General features: G+C 44.4%; 1 protein-coding gene across 2 annotated transcripts in view; it reads right to left on the bottom strand.

The window, feature by feature from the left end:
- Positions 1-7,341: 7,341 nt before the first annotated feature.
- Positions 7,342-22,703, bottom strand: part of ACLY (ATP citrate lyase) — a 63,770-nt gene continuing 48,408 nt past the window's right edge. For both annotated transcript variants that reach the window (XM_080976555.1, XM_080976556.1), the window contains 10 exons: positions 21,046-21,156; positions 18,738-18,865; positions 18,467-18,560; positions 17,236-17,390; positions 15,327-15,477; positions 14,101-14,244; positions 13,836-13,949; positions 11,808-11,890; positions 9,866-9,942; positions 7,342-8,212 (listed from right to left, as the gene is read on the bottom strand). In XM_080976555.1, coding sequence (XP_080832681.1) covers positions 8,118-8,212; positions 9,866-9,942; positions 11,808-11,890; positions 13,836-13,949; positions 14,101-14,244; positions 15,327-15,477; positions 17,236-17,390; positions 18,467-18,560; positions 18,738-18,865; positions 21,046-21,156 — 1,152 coding nt within the window. In that variant the 3' untranslated portion in view covers positions 7,342-8,117. The remainder of the gene's footprint in view (positions 8,213-9,865; positions 9,943-11,807; positions 11,891-13,835; positions 13,950-14,100; positions 14,245-15,326; positions 15,478-17,235; positions 17,391-18,466; positions 18,561-18,737; positions 18,866-21,045; positions 21,157-22,703) is intronic.

Below are 22,703 nucleotides of genomic sequence, written 5' to 3'. Positions count from 1 at the left end.
AGCGGGCGTCCGGCCGCTGACGGCCTCCGCGCGCGCCCTGCGTCGTTTCCGAAACATAGACTTACGAACGGGGATAGACGGATAAGCTCATCGCGTGACGGCGGGGTTTCTCTGTGTCCTGCCCTGTCGCCGTCTCTTCCCACGCGGTGGAAAGCTGCTCATAGGAAAGGGCAGAGGGTGGGTAACCAGTGGTCCTCCAGGTGTTGCTGACTTCCAGCTCCCACCGTGGCAAATGGTTGTAATCAGTGCTTTTTCCCCCCTCTAGGAAAAAAGGTCCCGGTACTCTGGTCCCTTGCATTGCAGCGGGTTGGACTGGATGACCTTTGGGGGTCCCATGATTATTGCAACTCCGATGTGTTTGGTTTTTTGGGTTTTTTGACTATCAGTTCTTTATTGATTTAAAGATTTGCATGTCTATACAAACATTATGTACTATCTCTTAACAGGTTAAAAAAAAGAAAATTATATAAAATAGAAAATTTATAAAGAAAAAAGAAGTTACAAAAGAAGTAACAAAAATAAGAAACAAAGAAATCAAATTTAAAAAGAGAGAGAGAGAGAAAGCTATTTACATAGTAAAAGTTCTCATCCGCACAGTCCTTCCCATCCTACTTATTATACTGTTTGATATAACAGTATAATTGGCCTCGGTCCAGTATACCTGAAGGAGCGTCTCCACCTCCATCGTTCTACCCGGACACTGAGGTCCAGCACCGAGGGCCTTCTGGCGGTTCCCTCACTGCGAGAAGCCAAGTTACAGGGAACCAGGCAGAGGGCCTTCTCGGTAGTGGCGCCCTCCCTGTGGAACGCCCTCCCACCAGATGTCAAAGAGAACAACAACTACCAGACTTTTAGAAGACATCTGAAGGCAGCCCTGTTTAGGGAAGCTTTTAATGTTTGATGTATCATAGTATTTTAATATTCTTTTGGAAGCCGCCCAGAGTGGCTGGGGAAACCCAGCCAGATGGGCGGGGTATAAATAATAAATTATTATTATTATTATTATATAACATTCTTTTTTACACAGGTTTACATTGTATATTTCTTTCTGCTTTGTATACATTCCTTTGATCTGTTTCTTTACAAATATCACTCAATTTCTGCTAATATGGAGTTATTTGTACAATAAAGTTTTACATAATTCTTAAATATTATCCATTCTCTAAAGGTAAATGTAAAGGGACCCCTGACCATTAGGTCCAGTCATGACCGACTCTGGGGTTGTGGCGCTCATCTTGCTTTATTTTCCGAGGGAGCCGGCATACAGCTTCCGGGTCATGTGGCCAGCATGACTAACCAGAGCAGCGCACGGAAACGCCGTTTGCCTTCCCGCCGGAGTGGTACCTATTTATCTACTTACACTGGCGTGCTTTCGAACTACTAGGTTGGCAGAAGCTGGGACCGAACAATGGGAGCTCACCCCATCAAGGGGATTTGTTGTTGTTTTTTTAAACATAATTTTTATTAACAGGCCAATCCAATCACATTATTTCCAAATCATATTACTTCCAAATTATACAGCCAGATTTTTAAATTTTGTTGGGGGTACCCTTACATCAAGCTCCGAATCAGAATCAAAACATCACTTCTGTTACTGCTTTTATCAAACGATTCTATCCAGCTCTGTCCAGATAGTCTCTTCATTACTTCTTCATCTTCTTGTTGTTATCATGTCTTCCTTTCTTTGCAATCTCTGATAATCTTCGCAAGCAGGTTAGAAACAAACAACATCTGTGTGGATTTTGCACACTCCAAAAGTCATATCTCATAAGGACAGCCGCCATTACTCCCCTTCTTCAAAAATTTATCCTCGGTCCGTCCTATTTAATTTTCCCAAGCTTGCCACATATATCACAAAGGGGCTCTGCCAGGTTATCACATTCAATCCATCATTTACATTCCAATGACCCTGGTCCTCCTCCCCTCGTCTTTCTTCGACAAGCCTGTCTTAGCAAGACGCCATTAACAACTGCGTCATAGAATTTTCCTTCCGCACTCCATATTTACCAGTCCTCTCTTCAATCAATAATTCACTCCACACAGCTCTTAAATTCTTGCTTGGGATTAGTAAAAGGCGACGATTCGTCTCTCTTGGGGTGGAGGTTTATAAATACTCACATGAGGCAAAGAAAATAAAAGTTTTTCCTTCACCCCCCCCCCTCTTTTTTTCGCTCCGCGCATACCAGTCTCGTAATGGTGGTTCATCGCTTGATTTGTCTCCTCCCGTCGCTCCAAACACAGAGATGCATTAATCAGCAGCCTTATCTCTCGAACTTTGCTTGATGTAAGTGCTTCAGCTTCATTCCAATTATATATTTCCAATTATAATTCCGAGCTGAAGCTAACCAGCACACGCTGATTGGAATCGGCGTCAGGAAGAGCTGACTTCATCGAGGGCTCGTGTCAAGTGACCGGCACCCCCGACTCTCGGATCCGGGGGTGCATTGTGGACACCGCTGGCAAGGCAGCCCCCCCATCTCCTTGGGGGGGTAGGAAGACTGCATACCTCCCATAGCAGCCTCTTAATTACCTCGTATGGGTCAGAGAGATGTTATTGTCGGCCATCTTCCAATGCGCCACCTGGTGCCCCCCCCCGTCACGGGGATTTGAACCGCCGACCTTCTGATTGGCAAGTCCTAGGCTCTGTGGTTTAACCCACAGCGCCACCCATGTCCCTATCCATTCTCTAGTTGTTTTTTGTTTCGATATTCCTCTAAATGATCCCATCAGTTTTGCTAATTGTAGATATTCTAACATGAGTATCTGCCAGTCTGTAATCTCTGGGAGGCAACTCCGATTTGAACACAAGAACATAAGCATTGTCCTGCTGGATCAGGCCAATGGCCCCTCTAGTCTAGCATCCTGATCTCACAGTGGCTAACCAGTTGCCCCTATGGGAAAAAACCCTCAAGCAAACCTGAGCACAAGAGCATTGCAACTCTCCCTTCCTGAGGTTTCCAGCAACTTTTTCTGGAAGTACTGATGCCTCCAGCTGTGGAGACAGAGCATAGCCCTCACGACTAGTAGCAATTGGTAGCCCTCTTCCTCCTTGAATTTGTCTACCCTTTTAAAGCTGTCCAGGTTGGTGGCAATTGCTGTTAGGATATTTCCGTTCCACCTTAAAAGGGAGCAGGCTGTGAGTCACAGAGTCTGCGTATTTCCTGTTCACAGGATGTTTATGTTTGCTATTGCTTTCGTTTCTCTCTGTGTGTCTGGAGACACTGACGCAGGCAGTCATGTCTTTCTTTGTTCTGATCAACGCAGAATAAAACTTGTAAATAATGCTCTCCTGAGTGCGACTTTTGCTGTGCATTATCTGCTGATAAAGAGTGTGCATGAGCTCTGGAATGTGGCAAGATATTTTCTAGAAACTCATGTCGCTAATTGCTGATACTGCGTGCCTACGGGAGATCGATGGATCGTCCGGCAGACGGCTTGGGGCCATGATGGACTTTGTCTCCCTGGCAGTATCCCAACAATTGCTGCCTCTTGTGGGAATGACTGCCACAGTTTGACTAGGAACTGCTTGAAGAAGCATTTTCTTTTATATGTCCTGAATCCAATGATCATAACTAGATGCTGTTGTAAATAAAAATTGCTCTTTTCCCTTATGGGGTATCCAAGAGCTCATATAGAGTCCTTACATAGGTTCCCTATTGGTAGGAGAGAATAACAGAGGCCAACCAGAGAATATTGAGAAGCAAGGCAGCTACTAAGCCTGATCTTTATTGATCTGTTGCAACAGGGTGCTCCCCTCACCCGCAGGAGAGGAGGAACCCAGAAAAATGGTGCGCAAGGCCTTATAAAGACTTTTGAAATTGCCACCCTGTAGATCAAGACCACCCCCAGAAACTGTTAGGATATTTCCGTTCCACCTTAAAAGGGAGCAGGATGTTTGTGTCACAGCCTGCGTATTTCCTGTTCATAGGATGTTTCTGTTGTGTCTATGCTTTTGTTTCTCTCTCTGTGTCTGAGACACTGAAGCAGGCAGTCATGTTTTCTTTGTTCTTATCAACGCTGAATAAACTTGTAAATAATGCTCTCCTGAGTGCATCTTTCGCTGTGCATTATCTGCTGATAGAGCGTGCATCAGCTCTGGAATGTGGCAAGCTATTTCTGGAACACAGTGTACAGTGGTACCCCAGGTTACATACACTTCAGGTTACAGACTCCGCTAACCCAGAAATAGTGCTTCAAGTTAAGAACCTTGCTTCAGGATGAGAACAGAAATTGTGCTCCAGCGGCGCGGCAGCAGCAGGAGGCCCCATTAGCTAAGATCAAGTGTAGTGTAGCTTAAGAACAGTTTCAGGTTAAGTACGGACCTCCGGAACGAATTAAATACTTAACCCAAGGTACCACTGTATGACGAGTTTTAAAAAATGTTTAAGTATAACTTTATGAAAAATACAACGCGTTTCTACTGTTGGACCACATGTGACTCGGATATTCTGGAGCACGGACTGGACACAGGGAGGCAAACGCCAATTCAGGTTTCAAGCAGGTTTATTTGATTTGCATATGCATAGCAAATGGTGCGGCACAATATGTTCGCAATTTGCACACCCCAATCAGGGTGTGCCCACTTTTCATAGATGATACAAATAATCAGAGAGTGAAACTCTACATTCTTACCCAATCAGGCTCTAACATTCCATGTTTTTCCTTTTGAAGGCTTCTTTGTTTGTCTGCCTGCTATAGCCTTGCTCGCCTTTCTATGGCCTTCCTCAGAATTTCTATTTCTGAGGCCCTTCACTACTAGGGATAACGGACACAGGCATAGCAAGAGGAAATCATAAAATATTCCTCTATGCCACAGAAGCAGCAAGTATCCTAATTGCTAAAAACTGGAATAAAGAAACTGTGCCAACAAAAAAGGAATGGCAAGATAAACTGTTAAGAGTATATTGAACTGGCTAGATTAACAGAGGCAATTAGAGATCACACTAGACAAGAGTTTCAAAAAGAATGAGGGAAATGCGGAGAATACTTCACAAAACAGTGCCCTAAAATACATACCTGGACTTGTTTTGATTAATGTCTGCAGGAGACTTTGTGGATATTTAAGTTGTAATTAGAAAAATCTTAATAATTATTCATAAAGGACAGAGTTTATAAGAAGTAAATAAGGAGGCCAGATATAGGATAAAGGAAGTCTTTTATTTGGTTGTTTGTATTGTTGTATGTTATGTTCACGTTTAATGTGTATTGGGGGTTGTTATGTTATAAATAAAATTCCAATAAAAATTTAAAATAAAAAATTTTAAAAAGCATATCAACGACAACATCACAGGGGACACATTGTTTCATGCCAGCTTCACAGGGAAAAGCAAAGCATCACAAGCCAACAGGTAGAAGTAGTTATTAGTAGGAAGAGACATGGCAGCTTATATGATAAGCATCCATTGTTTATAAAGGAAGAAGGGATGAGGTGGGTGGTAAATTGCTGTCATCTGTGAACAATTCCCCCACTCCAAGCATGAAGTACTGGCTGGGGGTTTCTCAATCACACACACACACACACTCAACAGAGGATGGACTATTTAGCTGAAGAAAGTGGAGGGTGGAAAATGGGTGTAGAAGCAGGAACAGGAAAATATATGACTGTGCTAGATAAAAAGTAAGAGCATGTTTGGGGCTGGGCTGGGGTAGCACAGTAAAAAAAATCTATTGCTGACAGGCTGTCTTTTAACTGCTTCCCAGGCTGCAGCAAGAATGATTGCAAAATCTCAAGTACAGTCCCAAAATGTCAACATCCGCATAGTTATTAACACAAGAATGAATACCACTTTACTTTCAGGAACCAAATTTCCCTCTAATTATTGTGATGGAAAGGCAATGTAAAACTTTTGCTTCGCTAATTTTATAAAGGTGGTTTGGAAAGTGTTCTATACTAGCGCTGCGACTATATCGACAGCAAATTTGTTATGAAATAATGAATCCTTAGGTGGCCAAAATGGCTTTAAAGGAACACCAAGGTGTGCAGAAAAAGTAGCATAAAAAAATAATTAGGGGAAACAAATCCTAAACTGAGGGGACTCAGAAAACAGCCCAGTGAGCGTTTGAGTACGGGGCATCTTCAGTCGGCAAGGAATGCTGACTTCACTAATGGAGGCAATGGAATTAAGCAGCTTGGAAGGAAGCATGGTTGACTGGAACAGTGAATGGGACTCCATTCTAAACTACAACATTCTGTTGCAGTGTTGATTATTCTCTTTGGATGCCAAATCTGCATTATGTTCTTGACAGGAGGGGCAGTCAATCACACCAAGTTGAGTTGTAGTTAACTCTTTATTAGCAAAGGGGATCTGCACAGGAGTGCCAGGTCTAAGGAGCACAGCAACTCATCTGTCAGGTCTTGTTCTCATGAAGAAGTTGCCGAGAAAAAGGTCCCTGCCTCCCCACAGTCGCCTGTGTCTCCTCCTCTCCATAGTTCCCCCCCCCCCAAGCAATCCGGAGACTGCGCCTGCATGCCTACCTTTGCTCCTCCCTCTTCCTGCCTCTCCTGGCTCTGGGAGACCAGAGGGGAGCTTGTTACAGCAGGTGTGTTCTCCCTCTGACCACTCATCATCCTCCAACCACTGGCCCTGAAGCTTCTTCAGCTGGCTTCTCCCACCATTCCTCTGCATCCCAACCAGTCTGACAGTTATGGTTTACAATGCTTAAAATGTCAGCTGGAGTCACCAAGCTTAGTTAATTAGACCTGAACTTGCTCATTGCTCTCTGGAAATAATGGTCCTGCAATGGAGGCCACAGCAACGCCAACATTCCCAGTCTTTCCTTTAAATAAATAAACAAACACTTCTAACAATGGATAGGACGGCTGCTATTCATTAAGTTATGTTCTCACACTTGAGAAAAACTGTCCCATGTCTTCAAGATCTTCAATAAGGCATTTTTGTTGAAATTTGCAAAATTAATAAAATGAAAATAAATAAAAATGCAAAGCACCAGAACAGATAATTAAAATAACTGTACAGTGGTACCTCGGGTTAAGTACTTAATTCGTTCCGGAGGTCCGTACTTAACCTGAAACTGTTCTTAACCTGAAGACCACTTTAGCTAATGGGGCCTCCTGCTGCTGCTGCGCCGCCAAAGCACAATTTCTGTTCTCATCCTGAAGCAAAGTTCTGAACCTGAAGCACTATTTCTGGGTTAGCGGAGTCTGTAACCTGAAGCGTATGTAACCCGAGGTACCACTGTATATGCCTGAATGTGAGCCAAATTTTACCACTTTGGGGAAAGCATGCAGCTTTGTCACGTAAAAATATTTTCTTCATAGGTAGCTCAAATTTGGGTTTAAGGGGTTCTGCGCCTCCCTTTACAAAATCAAACCAAGACAACTTATTATTGTACTATTTATTTGAGACAGGTTATATGATACAGAGACACAGCACTGAATACTGTTGTGAATATAAGTTAAGGGCCAAGAGACGGTGTATCTTGTAAGTTGACTGACAGGTCAGTCTTTGCAAGAATCGTAGATCTAGGTTTTATTTTATGATAAGTAAAAACATTAGCTGCATAAATACAGAAACTGGAATACTCGCAGATTTCACAGTTTTGAAGAACAGCTTATATCACCAGTTTACATTTTAAAATGACTACACCCGACTTGGAATGGCTTATTAAATCAGCAGTGGTCCCCCCGACTAGAAATACAATCAGATTGTGCAGATGAACACACAGAAGACAAAAAAGGACAAATGTACCACAAAATTATACAGCTTGGGAGGACAACGTTCTTCAAGGGTTTGGTAATTCAGGAGTCATGACTCCCTGGTTCTTCAAGTCTAATGAGGTCATGGATCAAAATAAAAACATTAAAACTTGGTCAGAAAACACTGCAGAAAAGCAGAGGGGAGAAAAATAAAAACACAGAACAAGCAAGACAGTGCAACTGCTTATATATATTAAATACAGCAGGAAATAGCAAAGGGTTTTGGTTTATCTTTTTTTTTTTTAATAGAATCCACTTCTAGGGCTATAAAAATCTGCCTTGTATAGAATTTCAGCCCAGCCAGTCCTCGTTTTCCTATACATCGGTAGCCGGGGCATATAGTACAATCATACCCATACTGGCCTTCCATAAAGGCAACTCATTTTGCCCCCTGTTGTTGTCACATGGTCATATGTTCCGGCAAAACATAGGAGATGTCGTCCCAAGGGTGACGGTACAAACCCTGCTTCAGCCTCTTCTGGTCCAGGTAATGCCCTGAAATTAACACAGAGGGTTCTTACTGTGTACGATCTTTCAGATTCAATTGAAACAATGTTTTCTTAAAATAAAATTAAAAAATAACTAAAACGGGAGAAATTAAAATTCTTCCCACTCCACGGCACAGTCCCAGTTGCTGCTGAGCAAGAGGTGAAGACTCAAAACACAACTCTACCACTCTTAACCGCAGCATCTGTTAGACAGGTCTGCAACAGCTTCCTGCCACCCCTTTTGTGCAAAGGTGTTTTTTGTCTCAAAGGAACTGTGGGGACGACACAGGTTTTTGCCAGCCCTATGTAGGAGAGGGGCCTAGAAGCAGGTGGAAAGCTGTCGCTGCTCTGCAGCTTGGGATGGGCAACTTGGATGGAAGAGGAGACAGGTACAGAACAATCTGACCATCCCCTTGCAGATGGGTCAAGGTTTGCAACGTACAGCCTAGCAAGAATCTGTTTTTGCAGCTCTGCAGCGCAGATGAGCTCAGGTGGCATAAAAGCAGCTGGCTGCAGCAGATCCTTATCTCCATACCCCCTGTTAAAATTCCTGCTCCATGATTGCAGTCATAGGATTGTTGTCTTTCACATGACTGTGTATGTTTTGACTCCACAGAGTGGGAAGTGACGGAGACAGGATGTTTGTGTTACTGTGTTCCGTGAAATGGGACTATTGTCCTTTGTTCTTTTTCTCTTTGCTGTCTGATGCTAGAGAGAGAGGGAGCCATGTTGCAGTGCTCCGTGTATGTTTATATGTAAATAAAGTAGACCAGCCAAAATGCTGAGTTACTGAGGTCTGTCGCGCGCATGGTGCACAAACTCTGGGGATCCCTAAGTGTGCCGGTGTCAGTTGGCATCGGTTGCTGTGATGTTCGGGCTGAAGAAAGCTTATGAAGCTCCCGAACGATCGACCAGGAGGGAGGGAACATGCCAGTCGGGCATGTGTCTCTGCCAGGGTCCTACTCAAGTGTAGGCTGAACTCCTGACAGGCCCAGGTTGACAGGTGGGTCAAGCCAAGTCTGACACAGTGGTGTCAAGATGACCCATTTCTGGTCCGTACAGTTAGGAATCAAACTACTGAGGGCAAAAAACATTTTGTGTGCTGCTCCCCAAGCACTGATGATCGGCAGTTTCTCGGCAGTGAGGAAGCCCTATAAGCAATATTTCCCTAGCCCTGACAATGAGGACTGCCAAAGCCTCTTTTGTCCAAACCTTGCCTTTTACCAGACGTCATATACAGTGGTACCTCGGGTTAAGAACTTAATTCGTTCTGGAGGTCCATTCTTAACCTGAAACTGTTCTTAACCTGAGGTACCACTTTAGCTAATGGGGCCTCCTGCTGCCGCTGTGCCGCCGCTGCGCAACTTCTGTTCTCATCCTGAAGCAAAGTTCTTAACCTGAAGTAATATTTCTGGGTTAGCGGAGTCTGTAAGCTGAAGCGTCTGTAAGCTGAAGCGTCTGTAACCCGAGGTACCACTGTACAACTAGTCAGGCAATAGGTAAGGGTGTGTGTGGCTTGGCCAAACTATCCTCACGGGCCATAGGGAGGCTTGGTGGGCCTGAGTTCGCACGCAGGCCTGAAGTTCTCCACCCTGGTATAAAAATCCGTCCAGCCCAGCCCCGCTGCCTTATGGAGGAAAACTTGTGCTTTAAGACTTACCTATGAACCCCATACTTCTACCAAGCACAAAAATGCCATTGAGGGCACCAATGTCAATATATTCATCAGCTTCTTCCCTGCAATACAAACCAAGCGGTTCTTGCTTAAAACATTAATCCTATTGCATTGCATATTTTCAGAGGCTGGTTAACATATAAAAGCCGCATAGAAGCCACCCCTGCTCCCATCTGACACATACCACAGAATCCTGGTTCTAAAAAAAATCAAGATGGAGGCAAGAGCAGTTGCCAGAGATGAGACGCTCTTTTTCCTGACATTTAAACGAGCTTTCCCATCACAACCCAGTCAAGGTAACATGAGTGACCATACTTCTATGTTGAAATTGTTTGGTTGTGCAAACCTACTATCCCTTAGGCCCCGCTGCAACTCAGCTGTTGACAATGGATTATTATTTTTTTAATGATGGAAGCTTCTAATATACTTTAGCTCAGTGACCGGGCAACCGCATGGTATGGGGAGGGTTCACAAGGATCACAGGAAGCAGGAACAGGAAAGGCCTCTGTCTGAGACCTTGGAGGGTTGCTGCGGGTCTGGGTAAACCAGGTGTAACTTGGGACAGTGCGAACAGTTCTTACAAATGCAAAGGCCATTTCATACCTCACATGGCAGCAGTGTACCTTCCCTCCAACACACACACTCCTGTTTGTGTGGCCTTAAAAGAGGATTGGACGAACTCAAGGCTACTAGCAATGATCACTATGCTCTGCCTCCATGGTTGCCGCCAGCAGTGGTTCTGAATAAGGTAAAAGGTAAAGGACCCCTTTTGCAAGTTCTTGTTTTGCAGTTTTGGGATGCGGGTGGCGCTGTGGGTTAAAACCACAGAGCCTAGGACTTGCCGATCAGAAGGTCGGCGGTTTGAATCCCCGCAACAGGGTGAGCTCCCGTTGCTCGGTCCCTGCTCCTGCCAACCCAGCAGTTCGAAAGCACGTCAATGTGCAAGTAGATAAATAGGTACCGCTCCTGCGGAAAGGTAAGCAGCATTTCCATGCGCTGCTCTGGTTTACCAGAAGCGGCTTAGTCATGCTGGCCATATGACCCGGAAGCTGTACGCCGGCTCCCTCGGCCAATAAAGTGAGATGAGCGCTGCAACCCCAGAGTCGGCCACAACTGGACCTACTGGTCAGGACCCCTGGATGGTTAAGTGCAGTCAAAGGTGCCTATGGGGTTGCGGCACTCATCTCATTTTCAGGCCGAGGGAGACGGTGTTTGTCCACAGACAGCTTTCCGGGTCATGTGGCCAGCAGGAATAAACCGCTTCTGGCGCAACAGGACACCGTGACGGAAGCCAGAGCACACAGAAACGCCTTCTACCTTCCTGTTGCAGTGGTACCTATTTATCTACTCACACTGGTGTACTTTTGAACTGCTAGGTTGGCAGGAGCTGGGACAGAGCAACGCAAGCTCACTCTGTCGCGGGGTTTTGAACCGCCAACCTTTTGATCAGCAGGCCCAAGAGGCTCAGTGGTTTAGACCACAGCACCACCCACGTCCTGTATACCAGAGGCTAGAAACTGCAGGAGGGGAGAGCGCTCCTGTGCTTGGGTCCTGTTTGCGGGTTTTTCCACAGGAATCTGTTGGGAAACTGTGAGAACGGAGGCTAAACTACATGGGCCACTGGCCTGATTCAGCAGGCTCTTCTTTTGCACTGTCTCCACATACCCCTTTTGCATCTGAGGTGGCAACTGGGGCATCAAAAGATGCTATTTAAGCCTGCCTGTGGCTGATAAAATAATTAATCAGATTGACTGAAGTCTCGCACATGCTCCGACTCTAAACTACAGCTTCTACCTATTGGGTTTACTTCAACTCACTTGCACCCAAGATGCTTGGGAGCAGTTGTCTCATTTGATCAGGGCAATTCACCATAACCAAACTTCTGAACCACAATACAGACGCAGCTGGAGAATAATAGACTGCTCACCGTGTGAAGGAGCCACAGTTCCTGAGCACATCAACAAAGGCCACACCAATGAACCCATCGACATTGAGGATGAGGTTGGGTTTCTGGGGTGGAAGAAAAGGGTAGGGGGAGGGATGGAAAAGTTAAGCTTCTTGATTCAAGAGATTGTAGCAACATGCAGGGACTTGAATTCAGCTGGAAGTATTTCAGTGATAAATTGTGAGGCGTTTATCAACTGATCTCTCTGGCTGGGGACATACAAATCTACTTAAGAGTGGAACCACTGAAATTAAAAAACCTAAGTTTAGTCACATGTGGAGGAGTGAGGGAACACAGACTTTAAAGGGATCCCTGGCACTGCCATAGAGCTCCTATTCCTGAGATTCTTCACAGCAAGAGGTACCACAGCTTTCAGGTTCTAAGCTGTACAGAAAACATTGCCTACAGAATATGAAAACAAGGGCTGGGCCATGGGAAGAACCTGCGTTTCTCCAGTCCAGTCCCTTGCACCTACAAGTGAAAATACTGCAATGTGCTCTACGTGGGGCTACCTTTGAAGGTGACCCGGAAACTACAATTAATCCAGAATGCAGCAGCTAGACTGGTGACTGGAAGTGGCCGCCGAGACCACATAACACCGGTCCTGAAAGACCTGCAGTGGCTCCCAGTATGTTTCCGGGCACAATTCAAAGTGTTGGTGCTGACCTTTAAAGCCCTAAACAGCCTCAGCCCAGTATACCTGCAGGAGAGTCTCCACCTCCACTGCCCGGACACTGAGCTCCAGCTCTGAGGACCTTCTGGTGGTTCCCTCCCTGCGAGAAGTGAGGTTACAGGGAACCAGGCAGAGGGCCTTCTCGGTGGTGGAACCGGCCCTCTGGGAACACCCTCCCACCAGATGTCAAGGAATAAACAACTATCTAACTTTTAGAAGACATCTGAAGGCAGCCCCATTTAGGAAAGTTTAGATAGGAAAGTTTTTAATGTTTGATCTTTTATCACATTATTATTATTATTATTATTATTATTATTATTCTGTTGGGAGCTGGCCAGAGTGGCTGGGAGAACCCAGCCAGATGGGCAGGGTATGTATGTATGTATTTTATTATTATTATTCCGAAGGGAGCAGCACTTTGCCTGAGATCCTGGAGAGTCAACTGCAGGCCAGATTTAGACTGTATCATATTCCTAATTTTATTTGCATACTTCGTATATCACTTCTCCAGTAAAATTCCCGTGTGACAACTGACTGCCTTAGCTGGGCCACTGGCAGTTCCTTATATCTAGGTGTTATTCATGTCCAGGCTTCCATTATGTGGCATAGCTTGTTAATAAGCATTTGCCTGGTCGCCTATGGCAAGTAAGAATTGCTCGCAAGGAGTCCTGTTTGGGGACGTTTTCAGTATGTGATGTTGTATTGTGCTTTTACTATTTTTGTTGGGAGCCACCCAACGTGGCTGGGGCAACCCAGCCAGATGGGTGGCATACAAAAATAATAATTATTTATTATTATTACAGTGTTGTTGTTGTTGGCACAGTTCTTTCCCAACCATCCATCCTAACTAGACGCATCCTTTTTTTCAGGCTCTGTATGTATCACTAGTGATGAGGAGTAAGAATACTGGGGCAGATGGGCTAGTAAAATAAAACAACAGCCCAGTAACTCTTATTTTTTGGACTTACAATATTTATGTACACTTAAAACTAGTGTGGTGCAGTAGTTAAGAGAACTGGACTAGGATCTGGGGGATTCGGGTTCAAATCCCCACTCAGCCATGAAGTTTACAGGGTGATCTTGGGCCAGTCACCAACTCTCAGCCTAACCTACCTCACAGGGTGGTTGTGAGGATAAAATGGAGGTGGAGGGGAAACATTTACACCACCGTGACCTCCTTGGGAAGAGAGGTGGGATATAAATATAATAATAAGCAAACAAATAAACACGTACCTCCCAGAGTGATGGGGTAGGACAAAAAGACCAAGGTTTAAAAAGTTGTCACCCAAAAAAAAAAAGGGGGGGGGAGGAGAAAAAGAAAAAGAGAAGGTTGATACCTTGGAAGTCGTAATTTTTTCCACTTCCAGTGCATAGTCTAGCAGAGGCGTCGCAGGGAAATGTTGCTTCACGTAATCCTTGAGGATCTGAACTCTCATATCTGGGTTATTGATCTACGAATTTGGAAAACAGAAATGAAAGAAATGGCACACTTTGGAAAAAGTAATCTCAATTAATAACCCCTCCCTTGGAACTCAACTTCGAACAGGCAGCTGTGTGCCCCTTTCCCACTTCACCCTACCAGACTCTGTTCTCAGCACCTACCGATTTGACCCGGTGCCCAATGCCCATGATCAGCTTCCCTTCTTTCTTCATCTTGTTCACGAACTCCATGGGGATGATGCCGCTGTCAAATGCTTTGCTGAACATCTTTGCCGCTGCATCCAGAGCACCGCCAAACCTATCGCCCTGGATAGCAGCAAACAAGAAAGAAACTCACACCAAAACCAAAACTACTGGGGATGGGTGGGTGTCAAGAGACCAGGCTGAGGAGTACAGCTCTGATGAGGAATGGTGGGAGCCTCCCCTTCCCCCTGACCAGGATCCTGAAGCTGCTCAGGAGCAGTAGAGATTTGGAACAATGGTTTGCAGAGGGGCACAGTTCTGAAGACAAAAGTTGGGGCGAACTGGGGGGTGAACAGCAAAGTGAAGAAGAACTGGAAGAAAGAGAGAGAGCTAACAGACGCTCTCTCGCCGGACAGTGTCCTGCCTATCAGTCCAAGGTCACGCAGAGCAGATAAGGTGGCTACACAAAAAGCACAGTGGTTGCGAGATCAGGTTGCAAGGTAGAAACCTTAATTGGGAACACCGTCACTCCGAGAATGGCTGCTTTGTTCTTTCGCTGTGATTGTTAAAGACTCTTTAAGTGGTAAGCGTCTCTTTTTGCTTTGTCCTGCTTATCTACGGCCAAAGGGGGGGAGGAAGCAGAGTCCCCGAAGCCTGACAGTGGGGGGGTGGGAATCCTGAGGTCCACGCCAAGGGCCTTCTGGCAGTTCCCTCACTGCGAGAAGCCCAAGTTACAGGGAACCAGGCAGAGGGCCTTCTCGATAGTGGCACCAGCCCTGTGGAACGCCCTCCCACCAGATGTCAAAGAGAACAACAACTACCAGACTTTTAGAAGACTTCTGAAGGCAGCCCTGTTTAGGGAAGCTTTTAAAGTTTGATGCATTACTGTATTTTAATATTTTGTTGGAAGCCGACCAGAGTGGCTGGGGGTATACATAATAAATTATTATTATTATTATTATTATTATTATTATTATTATTATTATCATCCTAAAATCAAAATAATACTAAAAAGTGCAAATAGGGGACAGAAGAGTCATGCAAGCGCCCTAGAATATTTGCTACACAGATTAAAGGACGCCCCATTGCAAGGCCATCTTTACATTGTATTTATGGGAACTGAAGCTCGTCCTGCACAGAACTTCAGCTATATTCCAACAAAGGCATCATTGGCGACTTTTGCCCGGCTGTTGTTCAATGCTTACGATTGTGAGCAGGCCCGAGGTGAGGCTGGATACGAGGTCCTTCCCAGCTCTTGCACAGACAATAGTGTTATGAGCTCCTGACACCGCTGGGCCGTGATCTGCCGTCACCATCAAGCACATCTCTATGAAGTGGCAGGCGTATTTGGGCAACCTGGGGGGCCAGAGATACAACTGTTATGTACTTTTGCCTTTAGAAGTTTCATTCCGCAACTGTTTTCAACTGCGTCACAAAAAGCATCCAGCTTGAATGGAGGGATGAGAGAAATCTGCAAGCTTGCCAAGGGGTTGATAAGGTGCATTACTGAGTTACAGTGGTATCTTGGTTCTCAAACGCCTTGGTACTCAAACAACTTGGAACCCAAACACTGCAAATCCGGAAATAAGTGTTCCGGTTTGCGAACTTTTTTCAGAAGCCAAAAGTGCTCCATTTTGAGTGTTACGCTTCCGATCTGAGTGCCATATTTCCGCTGTTTTTGCTATTTATTTTGCGTTTTTGTGGCTCTTTTGTTTTGCTTTTGTGACTGTGTGGAACCCAGTTCAGCTACTGATTGATTGATTGTGTGATTGCAGTACATTGTTTACTACTTTCATTTTATGGACCAATGGTCTCATTGGGTAGTAAAATTCATGTTAAATTGCTGTTTTAGGGGTTGTTTTTAAAAGTCTGCAATGTATTAATCCGTTTTGCATTACTTTCTACAGGAAAGCACGCCTTGGTTTTGGAACACTTTGGTTTCGGAACGGACTTCTGGAACGGATTAAGTTTGAGAACCAAGGTACCACTGTATTTGAAGTTCGACAGCTCAATCTCCTTCCCAGGCTGAGAGAAAAATGGCGAGGACGGGATATTTATCAGGACAGTGTGATTTTTGCAGCTGCTTCTGAAGTTGCAAAACGATGAAGCTGGGGCGGACCAATGGGGAGCTCATGAAACAACAATGGGACACTCGCTCCGCCCAAGAAATAATGGAGAACAGCAACAACTGATAGACACAATACATTACAAGGACAGGAAGAAACATTATGGACAAGATAATTGATAAATCATCAAACCATCAATTCTAGCACGCGGGGGGCCACCAAAATTGTATAATTTGGTATCTCAATGATAGGTATTATTAATTGTATTATAATTTGGCAACTTACAATGAGTCTATTATTGGATTGTTGTAACTGAAAACTAATAAAAATTATTATTTTAAAAAAGCAACCAACAGAATAGCACAGCCCGACTTACCCATGCCATTTATCGATTGATTACGTCCAAGGCTGGCAGGCAAACAGCTACACTATCCCTACAACTTTCAATTATAATTATTTCATATGTTTTTGTGGATTTCAGTTGTGTTTTATCTACAGCTTTATTATGTGCAATGTTCTTCACTGAAGAGGATTATAAATACAGTGGTATCTCAGTTTACGAACTTAATCCGTTCCGGAAGTCCGTTCTTAAACCAAGGCGCGTTTTCCCTAATGAAGCCTCCCACCGCCGGTGCCCTTCCACCGTTCGGATTCCATTCTTAGACCAAGGTGGTAAAGTTCTCAAACCAAGACACTACAGTGGTACCTTGGGTTAAGAACTTAATTCGTTCTGGAGGTCTGTTCTTAACCTGAAATTGTTCTTAACCTGAAGCACCACTTTAGCAGGGGCCTCCTGCTGCTGCTGCACGATTTCTGTTCTCATCCTGAAGCAAAGTTCTTAACCTGAGGTAATATTTCTGGGTTAGTGGAGTCTGTAACCTGAAGCGTATGTAACCTGAAGCATATGTAACCTGAGGTACCACTGTATTTCCGGTTTTGTGGAGTTTGTAAACCAAATCGTTCTTAAACTGGACTGTTCTTAAACTGAGGTACCACTGTACACTAATAATAGACAAATAATAACAAGCAGCGCAGTAACTACACCTACCTTCTCTGGAACCACAATAAGCCCAGAACACCCCCAATTCCCATTTCTTCCTTGAAGACCTCAGTGATGGGCATGCCGGCATAGATCAGTTCCTGGCCCCGTTCATCACAGATGCTAGTCATGAAAGAAGCTGGCTTCCGAATCAAACCAAGCTCCTGAAAATTGAGTGCACAAACAAAGAAGTTGTAAAAACAACAAGACAGAATCTGATCTAGACCTAGTGGAGTTTGCAGACCTGAGCTTGAGCAATTTCGTGTCAAACTGCTGGTGGGGACGAACAAACACTCTTCCAAACAGAGAATCCCCTCCGTATAGAAACAAGACTAGAACTCTTCTAGAACTGTTTTCTTTGTAAAGGAAATGCTTCTATATATTCAGTTCAGAAAGGTTTGCAGAAGGCGTGTTGTGGACAGGGTGAATAAAAATCAATGATTTTTTACAAAAATAAAAATCGGATTAAAAAAAAAAATTAAATTGGATTTTTTTGATTTAAATCAGATTTTTAAAATAAAATGCTTTTGGAGGGGAAATCTTTCTAAAGATAGTTTTCTATTTAAGTTCCATTATAGTCCAAAGGCTAGTCATCAGGAAATAAGGATATGTTTTAAGTTTTTCATGTGTGCTAAAACTCAGTCTAAGGTTGTTTTTTTTAAAAAATTGTTTAACCACATCAGTTAACAAACATGGAGATATATATGCTATAATGTTATTGCTGAGTTAAGTAAATTGTCTAAATTGTTATTAAGGAAATGTTTATTTTTCTCCTTCCAATAAAGTACAGCAGAAAAGCTGTCCAAATATAAACAGTTAACTTATTAAACCTCACAATAATTTCATAATTATCTGTCTGTGTATTTCTAATAGTATAACCACATCAGCAATTTCTGATATAACTGTAAAAACTACCCTGAAAATTTATTATTCCAAAAATGAAACCTTCATCTGGTTGTGAATATTAAGATTATACCAGCAAGAATGAGTCAGTAAAAAAAGAAAAAGATTTAAAACAAGACTTATGGACTAGTGATTTAAATCAAGTCTTACTGACTAGTGATTTAAATCGGGATTTAAATCAATTTGATTTAAATCAAATCCACCCTGGTTGTGGATAATGCAATTGTCCTTTTGCTTCCACCAATTTCTCTTAGCATAACACTTTGATTGTGTTATTCCAAGAAGCCAGGCATCCTCCTAGCTCTTTCAGTAACCGCTTGGAAAACAGCAGACTTACCCTTGCCCACGAGTAATCCATTGGCACAGTAGGGGGAGGCACTTCCTGGGCTGGTTCAATCACTCCCTTGGAAACCAGATCTTCGTACACTGACCTGAGAGAAGGACATGGAAGAGGCTATGTGTTGGCCTGTTACAGCTTGATGAATGAATGAATGAATGAATCTTTATTTGCGTCAGCCATCGGCCATAGCAATAAAGCAACAATACAGCTTGATGTTTGTTTGTTTGTTTGTTTGTTTGTTTGCTTCTTTGAAAAAAATATTACTTACTGAATCACATCGCCCAGCTCGTCAAAACTACGCGGTACAAAGACGCCCACTTCCTTCAGAGCTTGGTTCTTGGCCACTGCGGTTTCAGATGCCTGATTGGCACAAGCTCCAGCATGGCCAAACTGTACCTGTTATAACAAGGATAGGTGGGTCTTTAGCAGTGCCAGATATATGTACAAGCTAAACAAGCTATAGCTTAGGGCCCCACTCTCTTGGGACCCCCAAAAAATTTAAAGGGGGAAAAAAACTAGATGTACATTTCCAAAATATAAGATAAAAAACAAATAAAATAAAACCTACATACAGCAATAGTGTTTTGTGTTGTGTAGGCTCCTCTGATGTAAGTAATGGGCCCCGCCTGCTCCCTGAAATATCACTGGTTTGCTCCTTTCTATATATAGGGTGCCTACATTCTGCATGGACTGGTTGCATGGCAACATGTGCAAATGGCTTTAGATATCCATTAGGTCCATAAATTACCATATAGCACAGGGGTCAGCAAACTTTTTCAGCAGGGGGCCAGTCCACTGTCCCTCAGAACTTATGGGGGGGCCAGACTATATTGGGGGGGGAATGAACAAATTCCTATGCCCCACATATAACCCAGAGGTGCATTTTAAATAAAAGCACACATTCTACTCATGTAAAAACACCAGGCAGGCCCCACAAATAACCCAGAGATGCATTTTAAATAAAAGGGCACATTCTACACATGTAAAAACACACTGATTCCGCGGGCCAGATTTAGAAGGCGATTGGGCCAGATCCGGCCCCCGGGCCTTAGTTTGCCCACCCATGATATAGCACATATATTCAACACAAAAAGACAGTGACAAATTGTTGTTGACAAAGAAGAAGAGTTTGGATTTGATATCCCGCTTTATCACTACCCTAAGGAGTCTCAAAGCGGCTAACATTCTCCTTTCCCTTCCTCCCCCACAACAAACACTCTGTGAAGTGAGTGGGGCTGAGAGACTTCAAAGAAGTGTGACTAGCCCAAGGTCACCCAGCAGCTGCATGTGGAGGAGCGGAGACGCGAACCCGGTTCACCAGATTACAAGTCTACCGCTCTTAACCACTGCACCACACTGGACAGCTGGACATCTAAACTGGGCCCCATTACCTTCAGTAGCTTAGGGCCTCATCAAACCTAAATCCGGCCCTGGTCTTTAGCAAGACAAGTGTTTGATTCATTAAATTAACACCATAGCAAACAAATGCTCCTTAATGCCAGCTACTAGAAACCACAGGAGGGGTTTTTCTGTGGGGGTTGCTTTCATTTTCGAGCCCTGCTTGACGGTTTCCTGCAGCCCCTGCAGGAACAGGATACTGGACTATTGTCCTATTGTCCTGATCCAAAAGGGCTTTCCTTCTGTTCGTATTTGGATGTTCCTCGACCTCATTTTCCCACTGAGAATCCAGCGGTCTCCTCTCTCGGTGCCAAAAGCTTCATCACAATGTAACTTGCACCTAGGAGCCCTTTTGGGTCGCTGCTGGGCTTGCATTGTGAGGTTTAGAGCTTACAGGGTTAACAGCTCAGTGTGTCCTGCATCTGGGGAGGGGCTTTCTCCACATGGGGGGGGGGGAGGCTGTTTTCTTGGTCTGTGAGTTACTTTCGTTTTTCTGACGTGACAAGGAAGACGCAATGTCTGCATCTTCCGATGGATTGTTTAAGTAAAGGTAAAAGGACCCCTGACTGTTAGGTCCAGTCGCGGACGACTCTGGGGTTGCGGGGCTCATCTCGCTTTATTGGCCGAGGGAGCCGGCGTACAGCTTCCGGGTCATGTGGCCAGCATGACTAAGCCGCTTCTGGCGAACCAGAGCAGCGCACGGAAATGCCGTTTACCTTCCCGCTGGAGTGGTACCTATTTATCTACTTGCACTTTGACGTGCTTTCAAACTGCTAGGTTGGCAGGAGCAGGGACCAAGCAACGGGAGCTCACCCCATCGCGGGGATTCGAACCGCCGACCTTCTGATCGGCAAGTCCTAGGCTTTGTGGTTTAACCCACAGCGCCACCTGCGTCCCTGATGGATTGTTTATCTTGCTGTAAATAAAGCTGTCTAGTTTAGTGAAACAACAGCATATGGACTCTCTCTTCTGCAAGCTCATGCACACAAGCAGCACTTGCTGAGTGACTCTGCTACAGGTCCAGGAATTCTGCTGCCGTGGAAACGTACCAGACCCCATATGCATTCCCAGTTTTAGAATCCGTGATTTCGACAACTGTTTAATATAATCGGAGATCCAGCACTCCCAACTATAATAAATAGCTTTTCTACCCCCCATTCTATGTATTCCTCCCTTACCTCTGAAGAGAACATCGTGGCACAGGTCCCAATGCACCAGCAGACAACGGGCTTAGTGATCCGGCCTTCTTTAACACCCCTACAGATCTTGTATTCCTCTGTTCCTCCAATCTAAAAAAAAAGAAAAGAAAAGAAAAGAAAAGAAAAGAAAAGAAAAGAAAAGAAAAGAAAAAGGAGTCAAGGGCAGCAACTGAACCCATGTGGGCACAGCACTCTTTAAAATAGAAAAAAGTACCCAGTATTTTGCCAAATCAGTCCCCACTTTTGCAGGTGAAATTGGACCACAAGGGCTACAGGACTATAAAGAGAGCTACGTAAAGACTACAACTCCCATCATCCCTAACCAGCAGGACCAGTAGTCAGGGATGGTGGGAACTGTAGTCCAAAAACTGCCAAAGACCCAAGTTTGGGAAATCCTGTATTGAAGGATGAAGATGTGCAGATTTTGTTTTAATTTAAATATTTGTATGCTGTTGTTCCATTCAATGCAGTTTAAAGTAAACCCCATAAAATGAAAGGCCAGTGAGGTTGCTTTTTTTAAAGGCTACCTACAACTAACACTCTCTCTCTCTCTCTCTCTCTCTCGTACCTTGGAAGTTGAACAGTTTAGTTCCCAAATGTTTTGGCTCCCAAATGTCACAATCCCGGAAGTGACCGTTCCGGTTTGCAAACTATTTTTGGAAGCTGAATGTCCAACAGCTTCTGATTGGCTGCAGGACCTTCCCACAGCCAATCAGAAGCCACGCTGTGGTTTTCAAACGTTTTGGAAGTCGAACGGACTTCCGGAACAGATTCCATTCGAATTCCAAGGTACAACAGTGTGTGTGTGTGTGTGTGTGTGTGTGTGCGCGCGCACACACACACACACACACACACACACACAGTTGTACCTCAGTTTTCGAACGTAATCCATTCTGGAAGACCATTTGAGTTCCAAAATGTTTGAAATCCTAAAACTCAATACGGAAGCCTCAATATGGAAAACTGAATACGAAAACTCAGTACAGAAAGTGCGTGGCACGTTTGACTTCTGAGGTGTGTTCGAAAACTGAAGCATTTACTTCCAGGTATAGGGCGTTCAAAAACCAAGGTACCACTGTATTTAAAAGATCTCATAGCAGTCCCATATCTTCAGAGAAAAAGCAGCTGCAAAATAAAATGTTTTCCCAAAGCCCATATGCCAAATGCCAGGCAAAAGAAGAGTGCAAGAGGTCCAGCGCCGAGGGCCTTCTGGCGGTTCCCTCGCTGCAAGAAGCCAAGTTACAGGGAACCAGGCAGAGGGCCTTCTCGGTAGTGGCACCCGCCCTGTGGAACGCCCTCCCACCAGATGTCAAAGAGAACAACAACTACCAAACTTTTAGAAGACATCTGAAGGCAGCCCTGTTTAGGGAAGCTTTTAAGGTTTAATAGGTTATTGTATTTTAGTGTTTTGTTGGAAGCCGCCCAGAGTGGCTGGGGAAACCCAGCCAGATGGGCGGGGTAAATAAATTATTATTATTATTATTATTATTATTATTATTATTATTATTATTGGAATACAGAGGTGCTGTTGGTCAAGCTTCCTTCTGGAAGGAGGGGCTTTCGCAACAGTGGTGGCACAGCTGAGAAGACAGTGCTCAGCAAATGCAAAGGAAGGTCATGTGAGGACTCAAGTCAGC

The sequence above is a fragment of the Podarcis pityusensis genome, assembly GCF_964106645.2.
Source record: "Podarcis pityusensis genome assembly, chromosome: 13".
Lineage (NCBI taxonomy): Eukaryota > Metazoa > Chordata > Lepidosauria > Squamata > Lacertidae > Podarcis > Podarcis pityusensis.
The sequence above is the reverse complement of the archived record's forward strand: the minus strand, read 5'-3'. Positions and strand labels throughout refer to the sequence as shown.